The following is a 26,858-nucleotide window of genomic DNA, read 5'->3' as shown; positions in this document are numbered from 1 at the left end:
CACTATCAAACAGCATCGTATGACAAATTTTATATCTTTTTATGTTAGGAGAAAGACAATGCCACAGGTTCCTAAATATACAAGCTGACACATTTAATAAAAAAAACTGATATAAAGGTAAAACATGCACATAGCCCAACACACTGTAGGACTGGACTGGGGATGTCTAGTGCATACAAGAGAAATTAATCTGTAGAAGGCTTAACAGCCTTTAGAACTATGTCACAAATGACAAGAAGCTGGAGGAGTGAATAAGGTGCTTCAAGGACAGAGGCTCTGCAGGCAAAACCCCAAGTACTCATGCCTCCCCGAGGCCAGACCTTGGAGCAGGGATTCAGACGTGCGCCAAACAGAGGAGGCTTTAGGTGAATGAATGAATGAAAGGATGGGACAAGGGGCAGTGCTGGGCTCTCTGAAGGACAGCTCAAGTGGTAGCAAGATGCAAGGGAAGAGCCAGGTGCTGGGTCAGACCAACCTGGGCTCTGGTTCTGCTCAGCCGCTAACTAGGTAAGCAGCCCTGGGCTTCGCTTCCTCCTAAGTGAAAGGAGAATAACCCTAACAGCACTATGCAGTGAGGCTCTGATGAGATGAGTGCAGGCACCTTCTCATTCATAACAAGGGCAGTCTAGGAGGGGACTGGGCCCCTACCCTGATGCCAGGTAGTTGGTGGCAGAATTAAGCCAGGCACAGAGGCACCAGGTCTACCCCTACGATGGCTATCGCTGCCCTGACCCTCCTCGGGGGACGACAACCTACAACCCTGCTAAAAGGAACATGATGCTGCATCTTCACCTGGGGAGATACGAAGGCAAGGGAGCCAATGGGAAATGATAAATAATAAGTCTTTAGAGTCATTTTCTAATAAAAAAGAATCCCGAGAAGAGGCTCTGAGAGCCATAGGACTTGTCCCTGTCTGAATTGAAAGGCCATGGGAAGCCGCAAGTGTTCCTCACATACGGCATCTGATGAAAGGGGAACTACTCTGATCACAGATAGTTCCCCTTGAGGCCCAGCTACGTGTACGTTTCATCTTCTTCGGGATGAACAGTGTAAACGGGTAATTGAGGCTGAGAGCTAATTTCACGACACAGAGTGGGGAAAACTCAAAATGTGCAGACTGCCTTGACCAGAGAAGTCTGACAGGTGGTATCTCCTTTCTGGTATCTCCAGAAAGAGCAGCCCTTGCACTCTTATTTACACAGGTGTGTATTTCTCTAAGTCTCAGTTAAGATGAGATGACCACTGGAGACACAAAAATGCCAGCAATTCTATATATTCCTATTACAACTTAGCACGCATCTGGAGGAGAGGCGAGTGCTGCTTGCCAAAGATCTGCTCTCTCCCACCAGCTTAGGAAGGTATCAGAAGCAACTTTTGGGGGTGGCAGCAGTAAACCACAACACTGTTCTCTGAACTCCTGGGAAAAAGTTAAAGGACACTTGTCCTGTACCGGTCAACAAAACCTGCAACAATATACCCTTGTTTTTGGCTATCCCAGAAGCAACTTTCCTTTCTGTGTGCTCATGCTGATGAATTCTCTAGGCCCCTGCTTTCCTTTAACTCCTCAAGTTTAGGTTTACAGACCTTCAGAGGGTCAGCCCAGGGTCCTCGTCTTCTATGAAGCCTCCTCCCATTACTCCAGGCCTCATCTAGGGCCTTTTCCTCTGAACTCCCAAGGCAAGTCTCATCTTTATTAGACGGCCTTGTCTCCAATCCTACAGGCCTGCTAGCTGTGTTCTATGGTTTTAGACACCCAAACACAGAGCTGGACCTCAATTAAGGCACATTTAAACAACCAGTAGCAATCTAGTAAGTGGAGTCAGCAGGCCCAACAATGAAGTACAACACACAAGAAAACCCAGGCTCTGTTCTATTTTGGACACACATCTGAAGTCTGCTCCCAAGAGAGAGCCTTGCTTCTTTATTACACTGCTTCGACTACAAAGTCCAGGCGAGCAGGCACAGACATCACCGAGGTATGGGAGATGGGAGCAGCCTACAGGGGCGGAGGGAGATTTGAACTTTAATGGAGGGGAAAAAAATGAATGTGAACATCCCTACAGTGTATAACGCGGGGTTTTTGCTGGAGTGTCCCAGGCAGAGAGGTGTAGGGGTCCATCAAGGATGCTGGAGAAGGAAATTGGGTGGGTTTGGGGTAAGTTTAGAAGGGAGCCAGTGGGGTGAGAAGTTACATAGCAAATGCCTTGGGAAGTATGTAATTATTCATTAACACCAGGCTCTGGGGCTGCCACTTTTTTTTTTTTAAATATCTTATTACATCAGGCACGTTATCTTGTTTAGTCTCCATAATCACCGTAGAGGGATTCACAATTAACCCTACCATATAGACAAGGAAACAAAGAAATGAAGCAATCTGCTAGCAAAAGGCAGAGCTAGGATTTGAATCCAATCATGTCTGACCCCAAAGCTTGTGCTATTTTGTTCACCAAATCAAAGCTACCCACAACTATTTCACAACCATTTAACTCTATTTCCTCTGCAAACAGGGATATGTAAAACCTAACACAGCCCATAAAACCTAGTAAGTATCTGCTGGAAGAATAACAGCAGGTTGATTAAATCTGTGCACGAGGCCTCCCAGGAAAGGGTCTGAATAAGCACATTTGTAGCATCCCAAGCCTGTTGGGTTTGCAGACAAAGTGCAGGCTGGCTGAGATCGGAGAGGGGTACAGGCAATCACCGGCCTTGCCTTCACCATCATGCCTTGCTTCAAAATTCCGTGTATCTGGTCATTCAGGGGAAACAATTCCACACTGATAGGAAAATATTCCAGATACCATTTCCAAGGAGAAGCTATTACTACAAAGCCCACGGTGCTGGCCATGGGTGCTCTCAGCCATAAGGTTCCTTGGGATAAAATAAAATTCCACGAGGAACTCTTAGCTTGCAGTCCAAACAGGTATGCTAACATCTTAAAAGTCTGGCAAACTCCTACTTCAAATTATTCCACCGGAACTGAAACCCTTTCAAGGAGGAGTGAGGACATGTAGCCACCAGAAAGGTGGGTTCTGACTCTTGCTGTTTGCAGAGGGTGCAAAGGGGACTGGCCCAACTCTAGGGCACCAGTTATTAATCTAGCAGAATCAAAATGGCATTCTTCATTCTTTGTGTTCTAACTTATCTCTCCAGCAACCAGACTTATTTTTCCAAAAGACTCTGAACAACTTGAGGGCAGTGCCTGGCTCTTAACAGCTCCAGAATAAAGCTCTTAATAATGGCCTGACACATGAATGAAAAACTAAGCAAGGAAAATACAGGTCCAAGACATTACAGACCAGTTTGATGTTTCTAAAATAAGAGATTACTTGTGTCATTGTCCTGTTTCAAGACCATCAATGGCTCTCCATTACTTACAATAAAGACCAGACTGCTCAGCATGGAAGAGAAGACCTGTCACAATAGTCTTCTGTCCAGCTGTCCCTACCCTCTGTATGTTCCAGATGCACCAGACTATTCACCACTATCTGAAGATATCACAATTGTTTTATAACCCTATCAGAGTCTTTGCATATGCTGTTCCCTCTTCCTAAGTTCTCAGGCTCAAAGTAAAACGTGGTACAAGGTCACCTGTGACAGCTATCATCATCTTTGGCCCCTGAAAGCAGATGGGTGACACTATAGGCTGAAGACACCTTCCTCTTGCAAACTGGTAAGGGAGATTTTTATATTAAACTAGTCTCTTAAGTACTAGAAACAGAATGGCATTCACTGCAAAACAACAAATTTTTGTGCAAGCTGGGTGTCAGCACTGAGCAGGTATTCAGCAAGTATTTCAGTTTTTATTCTTGGAATAATCATATCACATGTTTTTCTCCCCTAAGAACATTGTTTTACACGTTCTGTCAAGGAAAAAAGAACTTACACATAAGCCTTGATTATATATATTTCTTGGGTTTTCACTCTAAGGATCGCTGGGAAGGCCCGACAGAAGATTATCTCCCACCTTAGGGTGGGAACTCAAATGCCACCAGTGAGAACTGGAGTTCTTTCTTTCTTGAAGGGGCACGATACAGCAAGAATGTGTGAGGCCTTCTTAGTGGTCCTGAGTGCCCGACATCCTGAACTGTACCTTGGGGTTTCCTCCACCTTCTTTGGCTGCATACAGCATCTGCAGTGCAGACTCCGCCAGCGTCTTGGTCTGGTCCAGCACAGTCATCTGCTGCTGATGGTCAAGAATCTTAGAGGCCACGCCAACTGCAGCCAAGATCAAAGGCTCAAAGTAGCTTGCCAGTTGTGTCACCTTTCAAGACCAAAAACAAAACAAAACAAAACAGCCACAGATATATCATGTGAATATATGTGTCTCCTTTGGGGCACCATGATAGGGGAGAAGGCTGGATCAGGGCTGGGCAGATCTGCTACAATTTACTATTCAAAGTACTTGCTGATTAAAGAACTCTTGCTTGGTCCTTACTTCCTCTGGGGAGTTCTTCATCTCTTCTCTAAATGTGGCAGAAATGGCCAGGTATAGGGGCTCACACCTGTGATCCTAGCACTCTGGGAGGTTAAGGCAGGTGGATTGCTTGAGCTCAGAGTTCAAGACCAGCCTGAGCAAGTGTGAGATCCCACCCCTATGAAAAATAAAAAAACTAGCCTGGTATAATAGTGGGCGCCTGTAGTCCCAGCTGAGGCAAGGGGATCACTTGAGCCCAGGAGGTGGAGGTTGCTGTAAGTTATGACACCACGGTACTCTAGCCAGGGAAATAGAATGAGACTATGTCTCAAAAAAATAAAAAATTAAAAAAATACATGGCAGGAGTGCTATGAAACTCATTCTGAGATCCAGAGTTAGATACCAGAATTGAATTTGACTTTACAAATCATCAGCTTTTACAAATAAAGAACTGTTTTTGTTTTTTTGAGACAGAATCTCACTTTGTTGCCCTCAGTAGAGTGCTGTAGCATCATAGCTCACAGCAACTTCAAACTCTTGGGCTCAAGTGATTCTCTTGCCTCAGCTCCCAAGTAGCTGGGACTATAGATGCCCACCACAACGCCTGGCTATTTTTAGAGACAAGGTCTCGCTCTGTCTCAGGCTGGTCTCCAACCTCTGCGCTCAGGCAATCCATTTGCCTCCACCTCCCAGAGTGCCATGGTTACAGGTGTGAACTACCTTGCCCAGCCTCAAATAAAGAACTTTTTAAAGAACCAAAGACATTTTACACAATCAGAAGGAAGGGGGCGCCAAAGAGGGAGAGGACAGCAGGGGAGCTGAGAAGACGGAGAAAAGCCTGAGATGAAAGGAATCTTCACAATCTTTTTCAGAAGCCAGTGCACTTGCTTTCTGCCCCGTGCATTTTGACCCAGCCTTGAATATGGAATAAAAGCACAAATGATTTCACATCAGCCTAGATGTTCTGTTTACGGTAAGTCTAACCTGGGAGAACAAAAAGCCTATCAAGGCAGCTAACCACTGCCTTAGCACAGGCCTATTTCCAGAAGGACAATACCATGCACATGTGAGCACACACTGGCTCACTGAAGCTCGTCACCTGGGCACTGCGGGGTCACAGGTCACAAATATTTATTGGGTGCACCCCATATGCTGGGCTTTCTGCTCAATATTTAACCTATAATTCCCCACTTAACATCCCCAACAACTCTAACAGGCAGATACAAATGAAGAAACTGAGGCCCCGAAGGGTTGAGCTGCACGCTCCATCTCACGTGGCTGGGAGGGAACGGGAACCATGTGTCTGGCCCCACAGGCCGGCTCTCGGCTACCACGCTCTGTTCTCTTCACTAGATTCCAGTCATGCTGCTGTTGCAACATTGCACGTGAGAAGTTTATAGGTTGGTATTTATTGCATTGTAAACTATTTAAACTAAAGCCTGAAGAGAATACAACTCCCCTATGCCTAGCACCCAGAATATCAGATTTTAACATTTTGGTGTATTTGCTTCAGATACCAGAATCTACCCCCATTCATATAAAATACAGTGGCACGATCACACGCATCAAGGGTGTTTAAGTCCAAACCTTTAGCCAGCAACTTTCCATCATGTGGAAGGAGAGTGCGCACTGTGGGGCTGTAGGCGGAAGACCACTGCCCAAAAGCAGCCCCTGGCCAGAAACAAAGTGAGGGGTGGGGGATCACGAGGGTGGTGGCGGCTGGGGCAAGCTGAAGGGGTGTCCAAACAGGGGAACTTCGCTAGGGACAATAATGAGACTATCAGCCAGCAATAAACAGACTTTTCCTCTGGGACAGATAGGTTTCAAAATGCACGAGCATGCCTTAGGGTGCCTTTGTGTGAATTTTAAAGAGGTCCTCTGGGCACACTTGCCCAACACCAGGGCACATGCCTTGATGAGAAGAGCATAGCCTGGACTGCACAGCCTGCTCTCAGCTTCAGCCACACACCTCTGTGTAGGCCCAGCCAGGGCGACCTCAGGTAGCAGCCACACATATTTTCTTTTGATTTCATCCCTTTCCCCAAAAGGGCATTGGTGTCCACCACATGAAATGGGGCACTGATGGGCGGTCAGGGGTCAGGGCACAGGATGGGACCTTTATGAACTAAAGAAGAAGCGGAAATACTGAGTGCATTAGAATCTCACAAGTTTTCTAGACTACAGTTATCATTTTAAACTTATACTTCATCATTGCAACTGCCAAACGTCAAGGGCTGCTGTGTGCTGACAGCAGTTAAGTGTAATAACTGCACTAGAGCCCAGCTTCCTCGGGGAGCCCATGTGGCTCAGTGATGAAGAAATTCAGGTCTAGCTTCAGAGCCAGTGGGTTTGAATCTCCTCCGATTCAGTCCTCAGCAAACTGCTTCCTAATTCTAAACTTCAGTTTCCTCGTCTGTAAAATGGGGATTAATAATAACACCAAGCTCATCAGGACTGTTAGAAGGATAAAATTAAACTTATCATAATAACTGCCATATTGTTAGCAATCAATAAATGCTAGCTACTGCTACTGTATCTCATAGGCACAGGTTTTCAGAGGGCTGTGCTTCTCCCTGAATTTAGCGAGTTTAGCAAGGACTTTAATACCTTTTGTTACGGAGAGATGTGATAGAACAGGAAACATCCTTACTTGGGTTAGCATGTAATTTCAAATAGTACAGAATTTTGAGTATCTGGCATATGATGGTCATTCTCTTGGGCGAGGGTGGCACAGTGGGCTGAATCTCTGAACTTGAGAATGTGATCTTCATGGGGAAAAGGGTATTTGCAGATGTATTTAAGTTAAGGATCTTGAAATGAGATCCCCATTCTAGAGTATCTGGATGGGCTTTAAGCCCAATGATAAGTGCCCACATCAGAGACAGAAGAAGAGACCCAAAATGTGATCACGGAGGCAGAGACTGGGGTGCTGGGCACAGAGGCAAAGAACAGATTCTCCAGAGAATCCTCTCCACACCCTCCAAAGGGAGCATGCCCCCACCAGCCCCTTCATTTTTGAACTCTAGCTCCAAAACTGTGAGAGAATAAATGTCTGTTGCTTTAAGCCACAGAAAACAGCATAGTTGGGGTCTGAGAAGTTGCATCTCTTATCACTCCCAGGTGCTGTCTTGGACACCCCCCACCCCTGTAAGCACCATAAGGAAGCCGTGGAAATGAGGTGGGCTTTAACACTCAGCCCTCCGAACAGAGGCCACAGGTAGCCTGTGTCCAAAACTCTCCCTTAGAAAGAGACTCTTTCAGTCTAAGGGCTAAGAGCACATTTTTAAGTGACATAAATATAGTTTTATGTTTCTTTTAATGCTAACCACTTAGGAATTAGTCTTATACACTAACATAATATCTGCAGAGACAGTATTGCCCTCTAAACATGTCCAGAAATATTTTCTTACAAAATTTCTAATGGCATCAAAAGCAACTGCAGAAACAATGTTCGGCTTCTCTGCTAAACTTAGTTTCCCTGAAAAGGGCACATAGGCAGTGGCCCTAGCCTCCAACGCCAACCCTCTGCTCCCGCAAACCTCTTCACTCAGGTGGCAAGCCCTTTTCTAATTACTATATAAAGAAACTCAATAAAAAACAAAATTTGGTACACTTGAAAAGGCAGAGACACTGGCTATTTTAAATCTCAAAACCCTTCCCTCTTTAGCAGCAGTGGAGAGGCCCTTAAGCGATTTTTTAATTTGGAAAAGCAAGAATATTGATTTTCTAAAATCGACACCAACAGGGAAGATTTTGGCTACTGCATTTCTTTACGTGAACGTCAGTACTGAGAGCTATGCTGATAAAACGCTGAGGAACCCCAGGGTTGTTAGAAACCCAATTTCTGGTCAAACATCATTCACACTTCAAACAACGTAGCTATGAACCTCCAACTGAATAGCCCTTCTGAGTGGACGCCTAAGGAGGATTTGGCTGTACAGAGTGGGGTCTGCTTTGCCTCATCTCTTATCAGAACAGCCACTATTTTCAAAATAACAGAAGAATGACGTGTCCTTAAACACACCAGAAAGGGGCCAACTGGCCAGCCAGGGAGAAAAGGTGGCTGAATTCAAGGGAGGAGGGTCAGTATCAGTCTCTGGATTATTTCAGCAAAGGCCAAAACCAACTTGTGACTGTAAATGCCAAGTCAGCTGAAGTCTGACCACAACCAGGAAAATTTCACTGTGGTTTTCATCTCAATTCTAGGTGAAAATAGATTTTGAAGTGATCGTTTTTGGAGGAGATGTCAGAGGGAGGCTCGGTGCTATTTCCTGCCACTGAAACCAGCACTGGACCTGGGCACAATGCTTGGCCCCACAGGCTTTAGGGAATGATACCAACAAAGTCAATCAAATCTTCTCTCTTATGGACGCACACGCGCCCTCAGCAGGATCCTCCTGACGCCTGTTACCTTATGTCCCAGCTGAGCTGCTTCTCCCCGAGCTGCAGTGGCAATGGGATCGATAAGGTGCCCAATTTCCTGGACCACTGAGGTCAGCTGCTCCTGGAGGGCCTGAGGAGGAGAGAGTTATCAAGTTCATACCACGAAAGTTCCCCGCGGAGCTGTAGTGATTCATGAAGGTCACCTGTGTCCATATGAAGGACAGGGGGGACCACAGGAAATGTCTATCCAAATGCCGGGGTGTACACCGTCAACCCACCGTTCCCTGCCCTGCCTGCCCTCCCCGTGATGTCTTGGTGCCCCATGGCTGGACCCCTCTACAGTTGCTCCCGAGAAAGAGGTGAGCCTGAGAGACACCCTTCCTACGGGCTCCTCACTCCTAACAATGTGTCAACTCTGACAACGGATGCTACTAGTATCTTAACTTCCCATCATTCAGCATGATTACCAGACATGCTGATCAGCTGTACTTTCCAGGCAGGAAAGGCAACTTCGTCCCAATGGAGAGACAGCTAATAGGGAAGGAGAATGAGGGTCACCCTGTTCTCAGATCTAGTAACTCCTAAAGAAGGGAGAGTGACATAAAAATGAAATAAGCTCTTTGAAAACAGGGCTGCTTCCCAAACAATGCATTTTAGTGAAAATGCTAAGTGCGATGCCCCGAGCCCAGCTCAGACTCTCCGAGGCCACTGCATTTTGTGGTATGCTTGCAATATTAAAAATACTACCCTCAAAGCATTTCTTCTCAGGTTTGACGGTTTAATCTCTCCACTCCCGAAGAATTGAATCATGCTGTAAGGAGACACAGCCAGATAGCTAGATGATTCTAGGAGTATGAGGGGTTGGGAAATTCAAAGGTGGAGATTATTAACCAGTGACAGGGAAGATCAGATCCCTTTGGGGGACTATTCACGGGAGCTTCGCTTGACAGATTCAGAATTAACAGATCAGAACACTGGACATTCACTAGCACGGAATTAGGCAATCTCTGACAACACGGCGAGGTCCTGCTCATCAGAAATCAGACGCTCGCCTTTCCTACTTTCCTACAGAACAACGTGCATGTGGGCTAGAGGTTTGGGGCACTTTCTTCAATGAGAGGAGTAGCCTAACATGCAAACCTGAAAACAAAACCCTGGAAAAAAGGGAAAAAGTGGTGGGAGTGGTGAAGAGAGACAGATGGGAGTGGTGAAGAGAGACTTCTAAGAAGTCCAAGGGGATTTTATTCGGTTAATTACTATCTTCACATTTGTAATATGCTTATAGTCAAGAAGGTAGTAATCTTCCAGCAATGTTATTTATTATGGATGTTTATTAAATTAAATATGGTATGACTAAAGAGTACACGCAGTAAAAGGAGAAGAATTTTTTCCTAGTGAGGAACACGGAGGATATACTTTGGGTGGGATGGTAAGAGTAGGGGGGCATGAGGGTCACACTTTGGAGGTGTTGGTCACCTCTGCCCCTTGATCTGGGAGCTGGTTAACGGCACGCTCAGCTGGTGATAATTCATCAAGAGGTACACTCTGCGCACGTGTCTGTATGCAGATACTTTAATAACAGGTTACAAAGAATAATTCTAGCATTCTATACAGGATGAGAATATACTTCTCTCCTTTTTTGAAATTTGAGGGGGGTGGAAATGTACTGAACACTAATATGAAACCAGTAGATGAACAAATACACACCCGCACAAGAGAAAAACACAATTAAACTCAAGTTGGGAGGGAGGGAGGCAAGAGGGAGGGGGATTGTTGAGCTCTCACCTAACAGGCACAAGGCAGGGGTCTACGGCACACCTCCTGGGGGAGGGGCACAACTACAACTTGGATTCTATCAATGAATGTCAACAATGTAACCTAATCATCCGTACCCTCCCATTAATCTGAAATTTTAAAAAAAGAGAGAAAATTGGGGGGTAAAGCTGGAGTGAAACCGATAGCTCTATTTATAAAAACGAAGGATACCAACTCTGGGCCTGAAGCTCATTGTCAATGAATTCAGTGGCAGGAAGGTAAACATCAATAAGCAGACCACTCCTATTTCTTACACACCTCTGAGCATCAGGCATTTGCTTTCAATGAAGAAGTCTGAAACAGACTTTGGACACGTAATAGAAAACACCCAAAGGAAAAAAGCACAAAATTCTATTCTAAACTCTGAAGAAGTCAGCAAGAGAGAGCAAAGTGGCTTTAAATTAATAATAGAAAACCTAGCTTCCTCAAATGCTAGATGGTGAATAACTTAGGACAGAATCCTTTATCTTTGAATGCACGAAATGCATTAGAGTTTACTGCTAAATTTGCCCATACACCAAAAATTGCATTGATAAAAATACAAAAGAGAAACATTCAAAACTTACATGCTTAGGTCTGCTCTACTGATGTGTTAAAAATGAACACGATAATCCTATCTTACCCCTAAATCACCCGATATTGATATTGTTCCCCACATTCCAGTTCATTTGATCTTTCCACCCCAGTAGCATGTATATTCCTTCCCCAAGCCATCCTTCTCTTCAGCATCGCTATACCCTCTTCAAAAAGTTCCCAGGTTGGTTCCACAGCACAGGTTGTCTAATTGGTAACACAACAGCATCAGAGCTATTTGGGTCCCACTCTCTCAACCTGAAAAGCCTGATGCTGGGATCCCTCAACATTGCCAGAGACTGTCGAGCCCCAGCTTACCTCCACTGAGATGTCGTCCCGTGTGGCCAGGCTCTGGCTGACGGCAGCCAGGGAGGCCTGCTCAATGTCCCGGATGCACCTGTTGATGCCATCGATGGAGTAGTCACATTCCCTCTGTCCAGGGGCCTTGTCCCTGGAAGGGACAGTGCACATCAAACACAGGATCCATGGGGCTCAGGTGCCACCAGCTGCCCCAGCCTTGGTGGGCCAGGAGGCCCTGTCTACCCCCTCCTCCACTCCATCACCTCATTTCAGGAGGAATCCCTGATGCTTGGCTGGCAAGGCCTTGAGGCACAGCCTGTGCATTTATGAATACTCTTAATATGCATCTCTTAATACTTTAGAGAATTCTTATTTCTGGTGAAGGACATGGCATTCCCTTCCATCGTGGGCTAATGCCAGGAGACTGCAAAGGAAATAATTTGGACTTTGGGTTCTCCATTCTCTGGCTTAAGCATAGGACTTGTTTGAAAAAAATGGTCAGAACTATTTCCAGTGTAAACATTCCATGTTTTCTATGTTGTATACCACTCACAAAGTCCTGGACTATAGTAGGAATTAGAATATACAGTGGGTTTTTCTTTGCAGGGCATTATGAAAGAAAGCTAACTGCGGTTCTGAGCTTCAAGAGCAACTGGGAGGCAAAATATAACTAAGGAAAGAGATGCATTTCATATTGTGGGATATTAACTTTGGTCAACTTCAGAAATGTTGTATCTACTCAGGGATGTTTTTTCAGGCTCCTATGATCATATCACTAAGGAAGTTAGAATTGCCCAGTTACTACGGGCCTAGAATAGTCTGTCTTATTAACACACTAAAGGTCATGCCAAATCTTGTCAAATAGACAATGGTGCTCTTTGCCTAAGTCCCAGGTTCAATGTGGAACAATAATTAGAAAGACTGCAACTAGAGCCACTGTGCCTAGGGGTAACCTTGGAAATGTTACTTAAATCCTTTCTGCCAATATTTTTTCATTAGTGCAATGGAAGCAAGGGCAGTATCTACGTTAGAAGACTGTTGTGATGATCATATAAAGTATATAAGTAAAGTGCTCAGAACAACGTCTGGGGGCCGGGCACAGTGGCTCACCCCTATAATCCTAGCACTCTGGGAGGCGGAGACCAGTGGATTGCCTGAGCTCATAGATTCAAGACCAGCCTGAGCCAGAGCGAGACCTCATCTCTGAAAATAGCTGGGCGTTGTGGTGGGTGCCTGTAGTCCCAGCTACTTGGGAGGCTGAGGCAAGAGAATCACTTAACCACAAGAGTTTGAGGTTGCTGTGAACTGTGGTAGAGAGCCACAGCGCTCTACCCAGGGTGACAAAGTGAGACTGTCTCAAAAAAAAAAAAAAAAAAAAAAACAACAACAACAACAACAAAAACCAATGTCTGGTATACCATAAGTGTTTATGTTGGCTATTGTCATTGTAACAGGTAATGTTGGTTCTGAAGAGATAAACAAAAAGAGGGCAACGATGAACAATATCACTATCAAGTAAAAAGCCTAGCGGGCTTTTTCTCCTCCTGCCCTGTTCAGATACACGCTGGTACCAATCTCCAGAAGGGAAACTGACCTGATAGATGTGATGAGACTCTTGATGGAGTCAGACACAGTATGGGAATGTCCGGCCAGCACAGACCAGGTGGGCGGATCTTTAGGGTTGATGGCCAGAGAGCGAGCAGTGCGAATGAGGTATGATGAGCTCTCCAGCATGGTCTTGGCTGAGACCAGGATTGGTTCCTGCGCCTGGGAGCCCTGAGACCAAACAGCAGAGGGATCAAGGTCAGGGTGTGCAGATGGGAGTGAATAAGGTGGGCCCTGGAAGGTCCTGTTCTTTACGAAGTTACCACCTCTGCCCTATGGAAGGAGACAGAGGGCTAGTGGGAAACTGAGTCTGTGTTTGCTCCTTTAATAGCATCTATTGAGTGTGATGCATCTCATGAAACAATCAGGCCCAAATCTATGCAGACAGATTGTCTTCCAGATATAAGATATCTTTCAAGAGGTGTGTAGCCACTGAATTTCATTAACTCAGTGCATGTAACATCACTGGTAACAGCAACAGTACCCTACATACTGACAGAGGCAGTGCTTTTGGAAATTTAACTTTTCACACTCCTCCAATGCCACACAAAATTAGCCAAAGACCCCAGTATTATCTTTGCTGCAAACCTGCCCACCTCGGAGCTGATCTGGGCGGGAATGCTGACAAACTCAGGGTTTGATGCAAATGCTGTCAGGTTCTCCACGGCTTCAATCAGGGGCGCGGTGGCAATGCGACACTTATTGCGGTTGTCTTCAGAGAAATCCCCATCCAGGGCCTGACGGGAGAAAACGGACGTTACCCGATTGAACAGCACACACTATTCCCAAACCACAGTGCTCAGAGTGCTGGCGAAAAGAGGGAGTTCAATGGGAATGCTGAAAATGTCAGGTGACTTAAACAATAAGAAAGGAAAGACTGGAGAGAGAGGGCCTAGTTACCAACCATAAGAAGTAAAGCTGAGCATGGAGCTTGCAAGACAGTTGACCGCATGGTTAGTTGACTTCCTGCTTTACACAAAGCAGAGACGCAGGGTCACACGCTGTCCTATCCCTCACCCACTCCTTGTGGGCTGCAATGCCCAACCTGGCAGCTAAACCATGCTTCCCCACTTTGGAGAGTATAATCCTTGGGTTCCTCTTCCCCATTTTCATTGGAATTAAATCTGTTCCCTCCCCCCCAAAAAAAAATACTTTAAGATTGTGGGGCACTCTGAACTTTGTCTAAGTCTTACCTGGATGTCCCTAAATCAGCTCTGACTGATGGGGGCAGAGCTGGAATGATTCCACTTCCAAATGAACATGATGGAGTCCCCGGAAGTCCACTAGAACTCCCTCCACCATACGGACAAATCTCGCAAACATAATGGGTATTTAATTAAAGAGGCCAAAGAAAGGGTACTTGTGGTACAATTCTATTTGTGCAAAGTACAAAACCAAGAGGAACTGATCTAGGGTGTCAGAAGCCAGGACACTCTCTGGAGCAGGTGAGACTGGGTAACTATAGCCACATTAAGAAATGGCATGTCATTGGCACCCAGAACCATCTTCCTACCACTGCTCCTCATCTATTCCCTCCCAAATTAAAAAAAAAAATTAGCAGCAAATAATACAATGGCATTAAGTGATCAGTCTCACTGCTGATTAATGGCCTGGATGGTTAAGAATCCAGGAATGTGGCTTGTGACCCATGCCAGACTGCCTCACAAAGGGTTAACACTGGGATTCGAGGTTCCCCAACCCTGGACTGCACCTTCTAAAGAACCTATAGCCTGTGACCCAGGGACAGCATTTCTGCCTCACGTTGGGGGGAGGGGGGAGGAAGGCTACATTTGAGAAGGCAGTGATGTTTGCAGAAGAATGTAAATTTCCTCATTAAATGATCAATTAAACTTTTAATTTAACCCTTATGAGCAATATATAAAGCCAATTTAGGCAATTAAGAAGAAAACTAGGGGTCCTGGTATTACAAAATGAATGGGATCCGAGATGGGAGTGTTTCTGTTTTTCAATAAGGCCAGAGGCAGCAGGCACCATTGTCGGTATGAAGGCGATTTCTGAATAACAACTACATTCCAATCAAGCCTTGGCAGCTTGGGATAATAATTACACGTCCACGAAGCTAATATTTCCAGAGGAATTCCCATGGGCCCAGCTAATTTACTCGCAGATATGGTGCCTGGCTCACCTCGGCACACGCCCTCCCCCACCAGACAGGCACTGACCCTCCCCTCCCCGCAGCATTCTGATACTCTTCCAGGTTCAAAGGAAACCCCGAGTGCCTGCTACTTCTTGCTCTCACACATGGCCTTATTTCTAACTGCCCCTTAATGCACTGGGCCAGCACTGATTTATACTGCTGGCATGCTGGTCTTGCTGCACTGTTAACACTGCAGACTTCTGGAGGTCGGGATCTACCAGACTTCAGAGTAATCTGGGATTATCAGTGGGATATCAGTGGGAGGTGGGGTGAACACCAGCTACCAGGAGCCTGACACAAGTAGCCTCAGCACAGGCGAACAAGCAAAGAAAGCTGATTTCAAGAGTGGACTCTGGAGTCAAAGGAATTCTGGCCCCAACCCCACCAGCTGTGTGGCCTCTGGTAGTCATCCCCCCACAGCTAGGAAGACGCAGCTGCCAGCCCAGTGGGAGATGCTGAGCTGTCTCTGGCTGCTCCTTACCCTTCCTGCTTCCTACATCTTATTTTTGCCTTCCCCTTTTCTACTCCCACAAACCACCCAGGCTTTTAGGGAAATAGGTATCTGACCAAGCCACCAGCCTCGGTTGAACTTATTCAAGCTGAAAAGATGACTACTCAAGGTGAATCTCAAGGAATGGCAGTTTCACTACTGCACCATTAGGGCACAGAAAGGGTTTTGTTTGTGTTTTTTTAGCATAAGGCTGAAAATGAGATATCACAGAGCCCAGTGCTATTCAAGGACAGGGCCTTGAATAACAAAGACTAGAATGTCAAACTCCATCAATCACACTTTTTTTCACTCTCAAAAAGGAAAAGTTATTTCCTCCAAAAAAAAAAAAGGCATTTGACATCAGAAAGTGTGGTTTGTGTGGATACTACTTCAATTCTGAATTCTGCTTCCACGGGGTAAGGCTGAGCCACTCAGGTCTGCCAAATACTCAAAGCTGCCCAAGGGTGGCATTTCAGGCAGGCATGAGAGTTTCCATGCCACATATGGTCCAGGACACCAGCCACAATGATAGAAGGGTAAATTTATTTAGCTGCAAGTCTAGGCCCCTCAAAGACCAGGGCACTCCCAACCCCTGAGTGTTCTCCCTTAACAAAATGTAACAGAGATCTGGGAGAAACAACTTCTCTGTATGCACAAAATGAAAGATTAATATGGACTCTGGGGGTTAGAAGGCACCCTAAAGATAATTCAGTCCTAAACCTCCAATTTTCCAGATGATAAAAAACAAGCACTCGGAAAGTGACAGGAGCCCAAGTCGCCTGCTACTTACTGGCATGCCTCGCACTGCACCAGAACCCAAGACTCCTGGCTCCCTTCTGCCCTACTGGCCTTAGACAAAAGGCAACAAGAACAAGGAGCAAAAAGCCAGAGGTTTTTTTTTCCCCCCTTTCCCTTCTGAAGAAACCAACTTTACCAACCCAAACATAAGGCTGACCAAGAAAACATACTTACAGCCAAGTCAAATTCGATTAAAGAGAGCTGGATCGGGTGTCTGTGGCACACACTGGAAGGACTCAAAGGCAAAAGCCTGGGTTTTAACTGCGCTGCGAGGGGCAAGGCCAAACTTCAACTTCTCAGGCAAACAAACGCTGGTGTTGCATAATTTCTACTTGGCACCCAAACCTGAGTGACTACACATTTAAAATAACATTCCATTCCACACATCTGATTCAAGACTAGGTAATGCACTGCCTGAGGACAGAAAAGCCAGCGATGGTACTGGCAGCCGTGGTTGGGGTGGGTGTCCCCCTACCCCGCCTGGCATTCACAGCAATGCCTGGCAGGCGGTATGGATACAGAGGTGGGTTCTGGGGAGCTGGGCTTTGGGATTCTAAAGAATGCCATCAGTAGGGCTCTGAGATCCGGTGTGCACACATTCTACATGAGTGTTGATAAGTCACCAGGAGGTAATCTGCACCCCTCCCTCCTTCACCACTAAAAGGGTGTAGCAGCTGGGTTAGGGTTGGCCTAACACAGTTAAAAAACAGCACCAAGAGGCACAAAAGAGGGAAAGGCCGCTAGGAGGGCAGCTGTCTTAAACACTTAGGGAATTAAATATTCGTTTGTTTTGCTGTTTGACAGAATACTCAACCATCCCTTCAAACAGGAAATCTATTCAGCGTCTAGTACCACGTGCTACAGCAAAATCACCTTTACCATCTTCCTGTTAGTAAATTAAAAAAACCGAAGCTCATCTCTCCCCAGCAAACTCTACCATGCAGTGGGAACTGAAAAACAAAGTGTTGAGGGATCATATGCCCACTTCTCTCCCTCTGCATGGCTCCTGGTTCCCAGGGTGCTCCCTGGAGTCAGAGGCCTTTCCCTCCTCCACATCACAACACCTCCACATTCCTCCTCTGTTGTTTCTACTTTTAGGCCATCACAGGAGCTTATGTTTGCTGCAGAGACTAGCAAAGGGGGTTTGACACTGAGGAGGAGCTGAAAAGAACACAAGATCTTAACAGAGAAGCTTTATATAGAGATAGGTCAGGATTTAAAACCAAGGAGGAGGCAGAAAAAGAAAGGGCTCTGGGGACGTCTATAGAATAAAGAAAGAGTTCTTTCCTTTGCTTCTGCTTTTGGGCCCTCTAAGTATAATCTGTTTTCTAATGATCAGAAAAGATTGACTTTAACCGAGGTACGTTAATTGCGTGGCAACCGATGATGTCAGTGCTGTCAACTACATCGCTTTCTGCATCCCAAAGAGCTGAACAGCACGCCAGGGCTGGGAGCAGGGCTCTGGGGCCTGGGTTTGAATTCTGACCCACCATATACTGACTGGGTCACCTTGGGAAAGTTACTTCACTTCTTTGTGCCTCATTTTCCCATGTGGGAAATGCGGGTAAGCACAGGGTGGTCATGTAGCCTGAGTGAGTCAGATACACAAAGCATAAAAATAAACATTTAAAAAAGCAGGCTTTGTTGATTGCTAATGCCCCGAACTCTGATGGTAACTGAGGTGAGCTGCCACAAGGATCCCGGGGCATATGGGAACTGGCTATAATTTACTGAATTCATTTTCAACCTAGCTTATTACTGCCTTCAAATAGGTGGGGTTCTTTTCTGTTTGTTCGTTTTTTAAAAGATTCTTTGTTTAAACAGTTAAGAAACTGCTGACTGGGGTGAAGTGCCCCGTGCTCTCTCCAGCCAGCTTCCCAACTGCTCCTGGGCTCATGTTTTTGCCTTCTGCCTCTGCTTGGCTCACCACTGCGGGCTGCTGTGACAAGGACAATGATGTGCCTCGTGTTCTATCCTCTGGAGAAAACTGGAAAACCTCCTGTTACTTTAGGAGTTGTCCCAGCAACAAAGCAAATCCTGCTACCTTCAGAACAAACCTGAAAACCCTTAAATCAAAAGTCTTAGCGCTGCCAATGCTTTTCCCTTCAGCACGTTTGCCCAGAATGGTACCTTGCCTCCATGTCAACGCTCCTTTGAAGGCTGGATGTTGGAGAAGATGATGCTGGGGTTTTTGCCTGTGGTCTGCTGTCCAGCCTGAAGCTGTTTTCCCACAAGGTCAGCGGCCTGTTACCTGCTGGGTCCCCGCTGAGGGCAGACTGTTTGTGGCCTCAGCGCTCACCTCCAAGGGCAACAGCTCAGCCACTTCATTTCCTTCCTTGCAAGCGAACCTTGCCCCCACCCATGCCCGTGGACTTTAACACAAAGATGAACTTCTAATGAACAAGGAATGCTCTGTTTTTAAAAGTTGACTCTCCATTCTATTTACAGTTTTTAAACAGCTATAAACAGAATATCACAGGAGACATGAAAGTGATTTCTTTAAAGCAATTTTTCTATAATTTCCCATTCCCTCTTCCCTCTGTCTACTTGCTCAGTCCAGATACATCTACCAACAAGGGCAAAGCCCTCTCTACCAGCCCACTCAGAACCACCCCAAGGAAACAGACAATTGAAGCAAAACAGTTTGGTTGCTACTCAAGCAAAGTGCCAAGAGAGGCCCCATAACCAATCTCTTCCAACCAGATTTCTGTCCCTAAGCTCTGGGACAGAATCTGGGGACCCTCTCCACACCACCTAGAAAGCTAGTACAGACTAAGACTGCTGGGTTTTTCATGATAAATGTTTCTATTATTAAGGGACTCCCCTTCCATGACATAAATCATAACAATAAATGTAGAAGTTAAACTTCACTAGACAGAAGCCCTGGACAGCAGAGCTTAAATACTGTCCCTCTTTGGAGCAACAGGAGTTACAGGGACTAATAAGGCCTGCAGTCCAGCGACCTACCTTGATGGTCTTCACCAGGTTGGCAGTGCTGTTGGCGACTTCTTTGGCAGACTGGACAAAGTGCCTCTTAGCCACTGGGTTGGCTGTCTTGGATGAGGCAATGCGGCAGGCATTGCACAAGGCCGAGGTATGCTTGGCGACAATGGTGGCAGCGGACAGGACCTACAAAGCATGGAGGTAAGTGCACAGGGGTTCCGCCCTGGTCCCCAGCCCTGGATTCCTCTTTAGTTCACATGGCCACAGCCTATATAATGCCACCCCCAAAGTCACTCCAAGAAAGGAGAGAGCAAGAAATATTGAGCAAGAGAGAATTAAAGAATGGGAAAGGAGGTGCTGACGTAATGGTGGGAATGAGCTGCACCCCCGATAGCCCTCAAGGGGATGCAGTCAGTTGGCCCTGGGAACCCCAACATAGGAGGTCAGACTTGTAAGTTTTCTTATAGTCACCTCGAAATGAGTGGATAAAAAGAGAAATTACATATTCCGTTTGACTCCGTATATCCAAAGTAATTCATCATATAATCAATTTAAAAGTAACTATTACTACAATCTTTTTTTCAAACCAAGTCTTTGAAATCCAGTGTGGTTTTTACATATCCAGTCCATCACAATGTGTACTAGCTACATTTCAAATGCTTAGCAGCTACAGGCACATGCTGGCTGCCAAAGTGGAGAGACCAGGTCTACGTGAGTAAAATGAACATCGGAGCACGACAGCTGCGTCCTCATCTGTAGGGGGGCTGTGGGCACCTTCCTGAAGGGTGCGGCTCAGGAATCTCCAGCTCCATCAACCCCTTCAATTAATCCACCTCCCCCCCACGAATCCCTCTGCTCTAATTTGCTGGTGCTGTGAACACCCTTGTGGCCTTCCTGGACAGGTCAGGAATCTCAGGTACACTGACACAGCAGCTCTCGGGCCTGTTTTAGGACGCAAGGTTCACAGTGACTGTGTCACTTACAAGTCTGCCCCTGCCACCCCAAGTCAGCCCCTTCTCCTCCTTTCAGTACCCACTGCTGTAGTAAGTGACCAGTGCCACTCGGGTATGTGAAGTGTCACAGAACATCACATGTACTGTCCATTCTACAAACATCTCTCTGGCTCCTTTCTGTGCTGGAGATTCCAGTTCAATGTTGAGGCCTGGCATAGTTGCTGTCATCTCTATGAAGTAGTCCCTGACACCCCCCTCAAGAAAATTCATAGCACCTCCTTTTGTATATTCCTGGCATTGTCATCAGACCCTGATGATTGCATTTTCCAAACTTTGCTCCACGGTCTAAGAGCCAGAGGGGTGACAGACCCAGTCTCAGACATGTTGACACCGCAGGGCTAAGCACAGTGAGCCTTCAGTGTACACCCCTTGGAGTGATTGAAGATTCCTCATAAATGTCACTGATCACCTCATTTCTACTGCCCTTCAGCACCCCATCTCAAAGTACCTAGAAGTGTCCATTTTCACCCTATTTTGCAATACCCTCACCCAGTCATAAGCTGCAGTGCTGCATTTTGCTGGCTTTGCGAGCTCTAAAAGAAGAAGATTCTTTCCTAATTTCTCACACTCTCCTACAACTGACCTCGAGGCTCTGAAGGACTCACATACCTCACCTCCTCCCCCGTGCTTACCTGTGATGGGCTGCTGCCAGGGTCCACTAGGTTCTGGCATGCCATCTGGATTGCCTGGTTAGCCCTGGCAAACTGGATGGGGTCCACTAGGCCCTGGTGGCCTGCCTGGCTGTTTGGATCAGAGATGCCGACCAGGTATGCAGTCTGGAAAGGAGGAGAAAAGCCACAGCTCAGTCCATCTGTGGGGGATGACAGTCACCACTGTACAAGCAGCAGTTAGGTTCAGACACTCCTTAGTGTAATCTGGTCGGGGTAATCTCATCCCTTTCCCCAATGACTGGGAGACAGGCTTGTGCCAACTTGACCTGCCAGCAGGGTTTGCTGCAGGCTCCAGGGAACAAAGTCTCCTTATTCTTAAGAGAGCCTCAAGAAGCACTTTTCTGGGGCTTAGACAAGGATGGCACAGCCCTGATTGCTCTGGCAGCCATCTTATGACCATGAGGCTGTCCAGCCCCAGCATGAGCCTGACTGTTTAGCTGGCAGACAGAAGGGACAGATAACAGTGAGTGCGAACTCATGGTGTGGACCTGCTGAGTCAGCCGGCTCTGGAGCCTGCCCTACCTGAGAGTTTCTCATCTCAGAGCTTACTGGGTCCTTATTATTTAGGGCAGTACTTGCAATAGCAGAAAAAGTCTTAACTTGGTAATTCAGTACCAATTTTGGCTCAGAAAACCAAAGAAAAGAAAGTGTTTGGTCCCCACGAGGACAAGAGGCTTTAATGGGAAGGTCTTCTCTTTGGCTTCCCTTTGGATGTGGCAGCCAAATAACTGGGAAAAAATAAACCCATGAGCAGGAATTGTAACGTTCATTCATTTCCCCTGAGATGTGAAGGAAGAGAATTTCATCCCCCAAACTAAGAATGTTTCTCTTTGGTTCAGTAAAACCTTCTAAGTTCCAAATAATCATCAAATGACAAATCCTTCAAGGTAAATGCTGATGTGTGCGTTAGAAACGCACAGGATAGTCAAAGAAGGGCAAGGAACGTGCCCTGTCATGTCTCTGTATGGTGGCGTCTAATATTATCTTTCTCCGATCCTAAAATGAGTGTGACTAACGTTTTTGCAATTCTAAAGCCTCAGAAAATTTAAATGATTTCGTGCTTATTTTTTCTACCTGAAACAACTCACTTATAATAATGACCTCAAAAATAATAACAACCACCACCACCACCAAAAAAAAAAAAAAAAAAAAGTTGGCCTCTGAGCCTGCCTGCTGAGTCTGCAGTTTGCAGTGAGTCTCACTGCCCTCCTTAGCCTGGCCCACCACTGCTCTCTCCTGGGGGCAACTGGCCCATAGTGGGTCTAAATGCCTGCATCAGCACAGGAGCCGCTGTCTTGTCAACGGTTTCTACAGTGGTGCTCGGAGAAAGAGGTGAATCTGGGGCTCCCCTGTGCCTCCCCCAGGGATCTGGCACAGAGCACAAGCCTTTTACCTGAGCTGCAGCCTCCGTCAGTCCACAGAGGGCCTTGGATGCAACTCCCACACATTCTCCAAAGGCAGGGAGGTCCCCGGTCTTGGCGTTCTGCGAAATCCCTGCCATCGACTCACCCAGAACCTATCAAACACACAGCCAGCGATATTTTCTATCCAGCATTGCTTCAAAATGAGGGGGTAAAGGAGGCTATACTTCCAACTTTAACATTCAAGACCCCTTATTTATACTATGTGCCATTTTCTCCTTATTTGCATTAAGCAGAGGCTTGAGAAAATTGCACCATTTATGTTCATAAAGAGAAATAAACAATGAAAGTATGAGCCTTTCGCCCCAAAGTTATCTGCACCCAAGGTGATACAGTTAACACACACAGACAGTAGAGTATATTTAAGGCATCCCATGGGGTGGGGATGGTCTAAACTGAGAACTAGAGTTCTCAGAATATAAAGATCACATCCACTGAGCTGTAAGTGAGGTGATGGACCCTTGCAGGTATCATTTGTTTACTTATAGGTAATAAATTTAAACATATCTTTGATAAGTATGTTTCCTAAACAAACACTTTGCCTTATTTTGAAAATCACTAGTATATCTTTCCTCAGAGATTTTTATAATCACTGCTGAAAAGGACTTCAGTGTTTAGAATTCAACCTGAAGAGGTCAAGGTCAAATAGAAGGTCACGTGGGCACAGGTAGGGTACCCACTGCCAATCTGGTGCTCTGTCTCATAGGTACATCAGGTACCAGAAGGACTTGTCTTCCAGGGTCACAGGTGATGGCACTGAAGGATGTTCAATCCTTTGTGGAGAGACTACAGTGTTGCCAAGACTAGAACCAACACAGAGCTCTGCACTGGTTGATTAAGTTATCATAGATGGGGAAAACATCAAATTTCTTAGATATACAAAATAATCCAGTTTACAGAAGGACTTGCAAAGAAGCTGTAGGACTTTTTATGCAGAATATTTTCCCCTTTCTCCTAATCCCACATTCCTCTTTAATCCAAGCATGTAAAATGTACACACCTTCCCTTTAGACAATCTGTAATTCCATAAATGATGCTGGACAGAGGAAATTCTAGTCTTAGCCCAACACGCACTGAGACCTTCTGACATCACCCAAAACAGATGTTTCCCCAAAGCCAATCTGTATAGGTACAGAGCCGGACTGCAACAGCTCGGCACCTGGTCACTGCCCTCACATCTCAATTTCACCTTTTGATTCTGAGGCATTCTCATAAGACACTGGTACAATCACCACAGATCAGAGTTTCAACAGCTTTTTGTCCCCATTATTATTCCCTTAAGAAAACTTTTTTTCTTTCATTGTCACCCCCATCAAATTAAATACTAAGGAATAAGATTTGGTCGAGTGTATTTAAGATGGGGGAGGTAAGGCATAATAAGCTATTACATTATCTTAGATTTTTTCACTTTGCCCCCTTTTACTCCCCAAGGAAACTATTTCCATTCCCCTTGAGAAGACAGAGATGGAAGGCAGAAAGCACCCAGCAGAGGACCCTATGTAATTCAGGGCCACTGAAGGATTTCCTATAGCAGTTCAGCCCCAGATGTAGAATATACGTGAATTGATTCACATTAAGACCCATCTGTGATACGACATAAGCAGTGGTTATTCCCAGGCCATAAGGACCAGCCCTGGAGCCTATTAGAAAAGCAGAGTATCAGCCTCATCTCATCTGCAGACTCAGAAGCCTGGGGAGGGCCCCAGCAATCCGTGTTGCATAAACCTCCAGGTGATTCTTAACAACCCTCAAGTTTGAGAAGCTGCTGAGCAAAGGGCTCAGCCAGGCGGGTGTTCAGAAAGCGCGTGCACATGCCTCCCTGCACGGAGCACTGCCCACTCTGAGGGACCACACGCCAGCTTACCTTGGAGTTTTCCATCACACTCTCAATGCAGTCAAAGTAAGAGAGGTCACTGACAGGTTCATTAGGGTTGTCCAGCATCCCCTTGACAGTCTACAGGAGGAGAACACAACTTAAAAAGCCAGTGTCACAGAACAAGAGAAATTCAACACAAAATACTGACTATCAGCTTCCCCTCCACAGACAACACTCTGGTCACAATCACTCATTGGATCACTTGTCAGATTCTTCACAAGAATTTAGACCACAGTATCATGACCACAGACACAACACTGATGGGGGAGGGGGGTGTCTTAGGTTAGCTTCGCCAGAGGTGAGAATCTCATGTTTTCCACTGCACAGAAGGAGAAGTGTGATACCCACAGAAGTTTTTTTTTTTTTTTTAAGAAATTTGGGCCAGGTGTGGTGGCTCAGGCCTGTAATCCTAGCACTCTGGGAGGTCAAGGTGGGTGGACTGCTGAGCACATGAGTTTGCAATCAGCCTGAGCAAGAGCGAGACCCCGTCTTTACTAATAATAGAAAAACTGAGGCAAGAGCATCGCTTGAGCCCAAGGGGTGGAAGTTGCTGTGAGCTATAATAATGCCACAGCACTCTACCCAGGACGACAGCTTGAGACTGTCTCAAAAAATAAATAAATAAATAAATAAATAATTGCAAAAAAGAAATTTGAATATTACTGCAAGGCAACACATTCATAGTCATTTAGCACAATTTCTCTGCTGATTCTGGATAATTCTAAGGAGTTTAAATTTCAAGAACTTGTGCGTTCATTTTTTCATGGCTACTAAGAACCCTTAGTTTTTCTAATTCTGGAAACTTTTAATAGAAAGGTCTGAAAGGCAATTCCCCAAAAATGTCCATTGGGGCAGTTCATCTTTTTTTTAATTTAAGAGGTACAGAACGCATTTGCTCTAGTTTAGATCCCCATCAAGGAAGCAAGTGGATATGGACCATTTATTTTTCTTTGTCTCCAAGCCACTGTTAATCATCACTATCTTTCACGTTGTAATGGCCTTTGACCATCTGTGTTCACCACTCTTCTAGGGGCGGAAAGTCTGGGGATGTGCCCATTCAACCTCCCCACTGAGCATTAGGGCTCAGCAGCCTTTTGGGGCACAGTCAACAAAAAAAGACAAAGTCACTTGAGTTTGGGGAACAGTTAAGTATTGGGAACTGCTGAGCTGTTCACTTAAAGACAGGAGAGAGAGATGGCAGGGTAAGGGGTGAGCTCATTTCATCGAAGAACCTCCTCCTACTCTTTGGACCAGAATGGTTTTATTATAGTAACAGCAATCCTCGAACAGTCATAATTTTGGCAACCAAGGATACAGAGTACCAGCACCCAGGCCAATGGGGCTTGTTTAGAGCAAAAGACCACATATTCATATTTGCAAATATGAACAGAATATTGTAGTCACTCAGCCAATGTAACGAACATTCTCAACCGTTTTCAGAATGCTTTGGTCCTATGATAACAAACCATAGGACCACTTCCAGCTGGCAAGGGCATTCAACCGTTTTTCTTTTTTGCTGCACATTGGAAGAAGAGTTGTCTTGGGGCGTACATTAAATACACAAATGCTAACGAAAGCTGATGAGCAAAAAAAAGTTCATGCATTACTTTTCACAATATCTGACACCACAAATAAGCAAATTATCTGCACTTGGCCCACAGGCTACAGGTAAGCTACCCCTGGTAAAGCCATCACTAAGGCCTCAATCAAATCCTTTGGAAGTTGCAGTGGGTATTCCCACTATGCTAGACCTAGGTTTGTCATCCAGAAAACTAAAGGTACATTGGGTACAACCAGCTCCTGAGAGTTGGCCACTTCAATATAACCTGCATTGTTTAGGGCTATAAGGAAGTACACTGAATGTATGTTTACCCACACATATTCTATGGGACTTCATAAATTTTCACTTATAAATAACATGAGTATGAATATTGAAAAGCACCATATGCCAAGGGTGGCGGGTTCAAACCCTGCCCCGGCCAAACTGCAAACAAAAAAAATAGCCGGGCGTTGTGGCCGGCGCCTGTAGTCCTAGCTGCTCGGGAGGCTGAGGCAAGAGAATCGCGTAAGCCCAAGAGTTAGAGGTTGCTGTGAGCCGTGTGAGGCCACGGCACTCTACCCGAGGGCGGTACAGTGAGACTCTGTCTCTACAAAAAAAAAAAAAAAAAAAAAGAAAAAAAAAAGAAAAGCACCCACACTGACCTTAACTGTGAGTAATAAGTGTTAGTCCTGGATTTCCTATTATGTGCCCCCTGCATGTTACAGAATAAAATACAGGGGGAAATCATTTTTACTCAACAGCATCCCTACCCCTGCCTCTGTTGTCTCCTAACTGTCCCAGAATAATTTCTCCAAATTTTTTTTTAGCTGGAAATTGACTTCTGGACTTCATTCTGTT

The 26,858-nt window shown here is 45.7% G+C and overlaps 1 protein-coding gene across 1 annotated transcript in view; it reads right to left on the bottom strand.

The window, feature by feature from the left end:
- Positions 1–26,858, bottom strand: part of TLN2 (talin 2) — a 453,366-nt gene that overhangs the window by 63,937 nt on the left and 362,571 nt on the right. The window contains exons 34-42 of the mRNA XM_053594602.1: positions 24,449–24,538; positions 22,557–22,679; positions 21,125–21,268; positions 19,504–19,665; positions 13,687–13,827; positions 13,080–13,261; positions 11,504–11,636; positions 8,826–8,927; positions 4,091–4,261 (exon numbers count right to left, since the gene is read on the bottom strand). Coding sequence (XP_053450577.1) covers positions 4,091–4,261; positions 8,826–8,927; positions 11,504–11,636; positions 13,080–13,261; positions 13,687–13,827; positions 19,504–19,665; positions 21,125–21,268; positions 22,557–22,679; positions 24,449–24,538 — 1,248 coding nt within the window. The remainder of the gene's footprint in view (positions 1–4,090; positions 4,262–8,825; positions 8,928–11,503; positions 11,637–13,079; positions 13,262–13,686; positions 13,828–19,503; positions 19,666–21,124; positions 21,269–22,556; positions 22,680–24,448; positions 24,539–26,858) is intronic.

This window comes from Nycticebus coucang, chromosome 6 (assembly GCF_027406575.1).
Source record: "Nycticebus coucang isolate mNycCou1 chromosome 6, mNycCou1.pri, whole genome shotgun sequence".
Classification (NCBI taxonomy): domain Eukaryota; kingdom Metazoa; phylum Chordata; class Mammalia; order Primates; family Lorisidae; genus Nycticebus; species Nycticebus coucang.
Note: the sequence above shows the minus strand (reverse complement) of the source record. Positions and strands in the feature narration are given on the sequence as shown.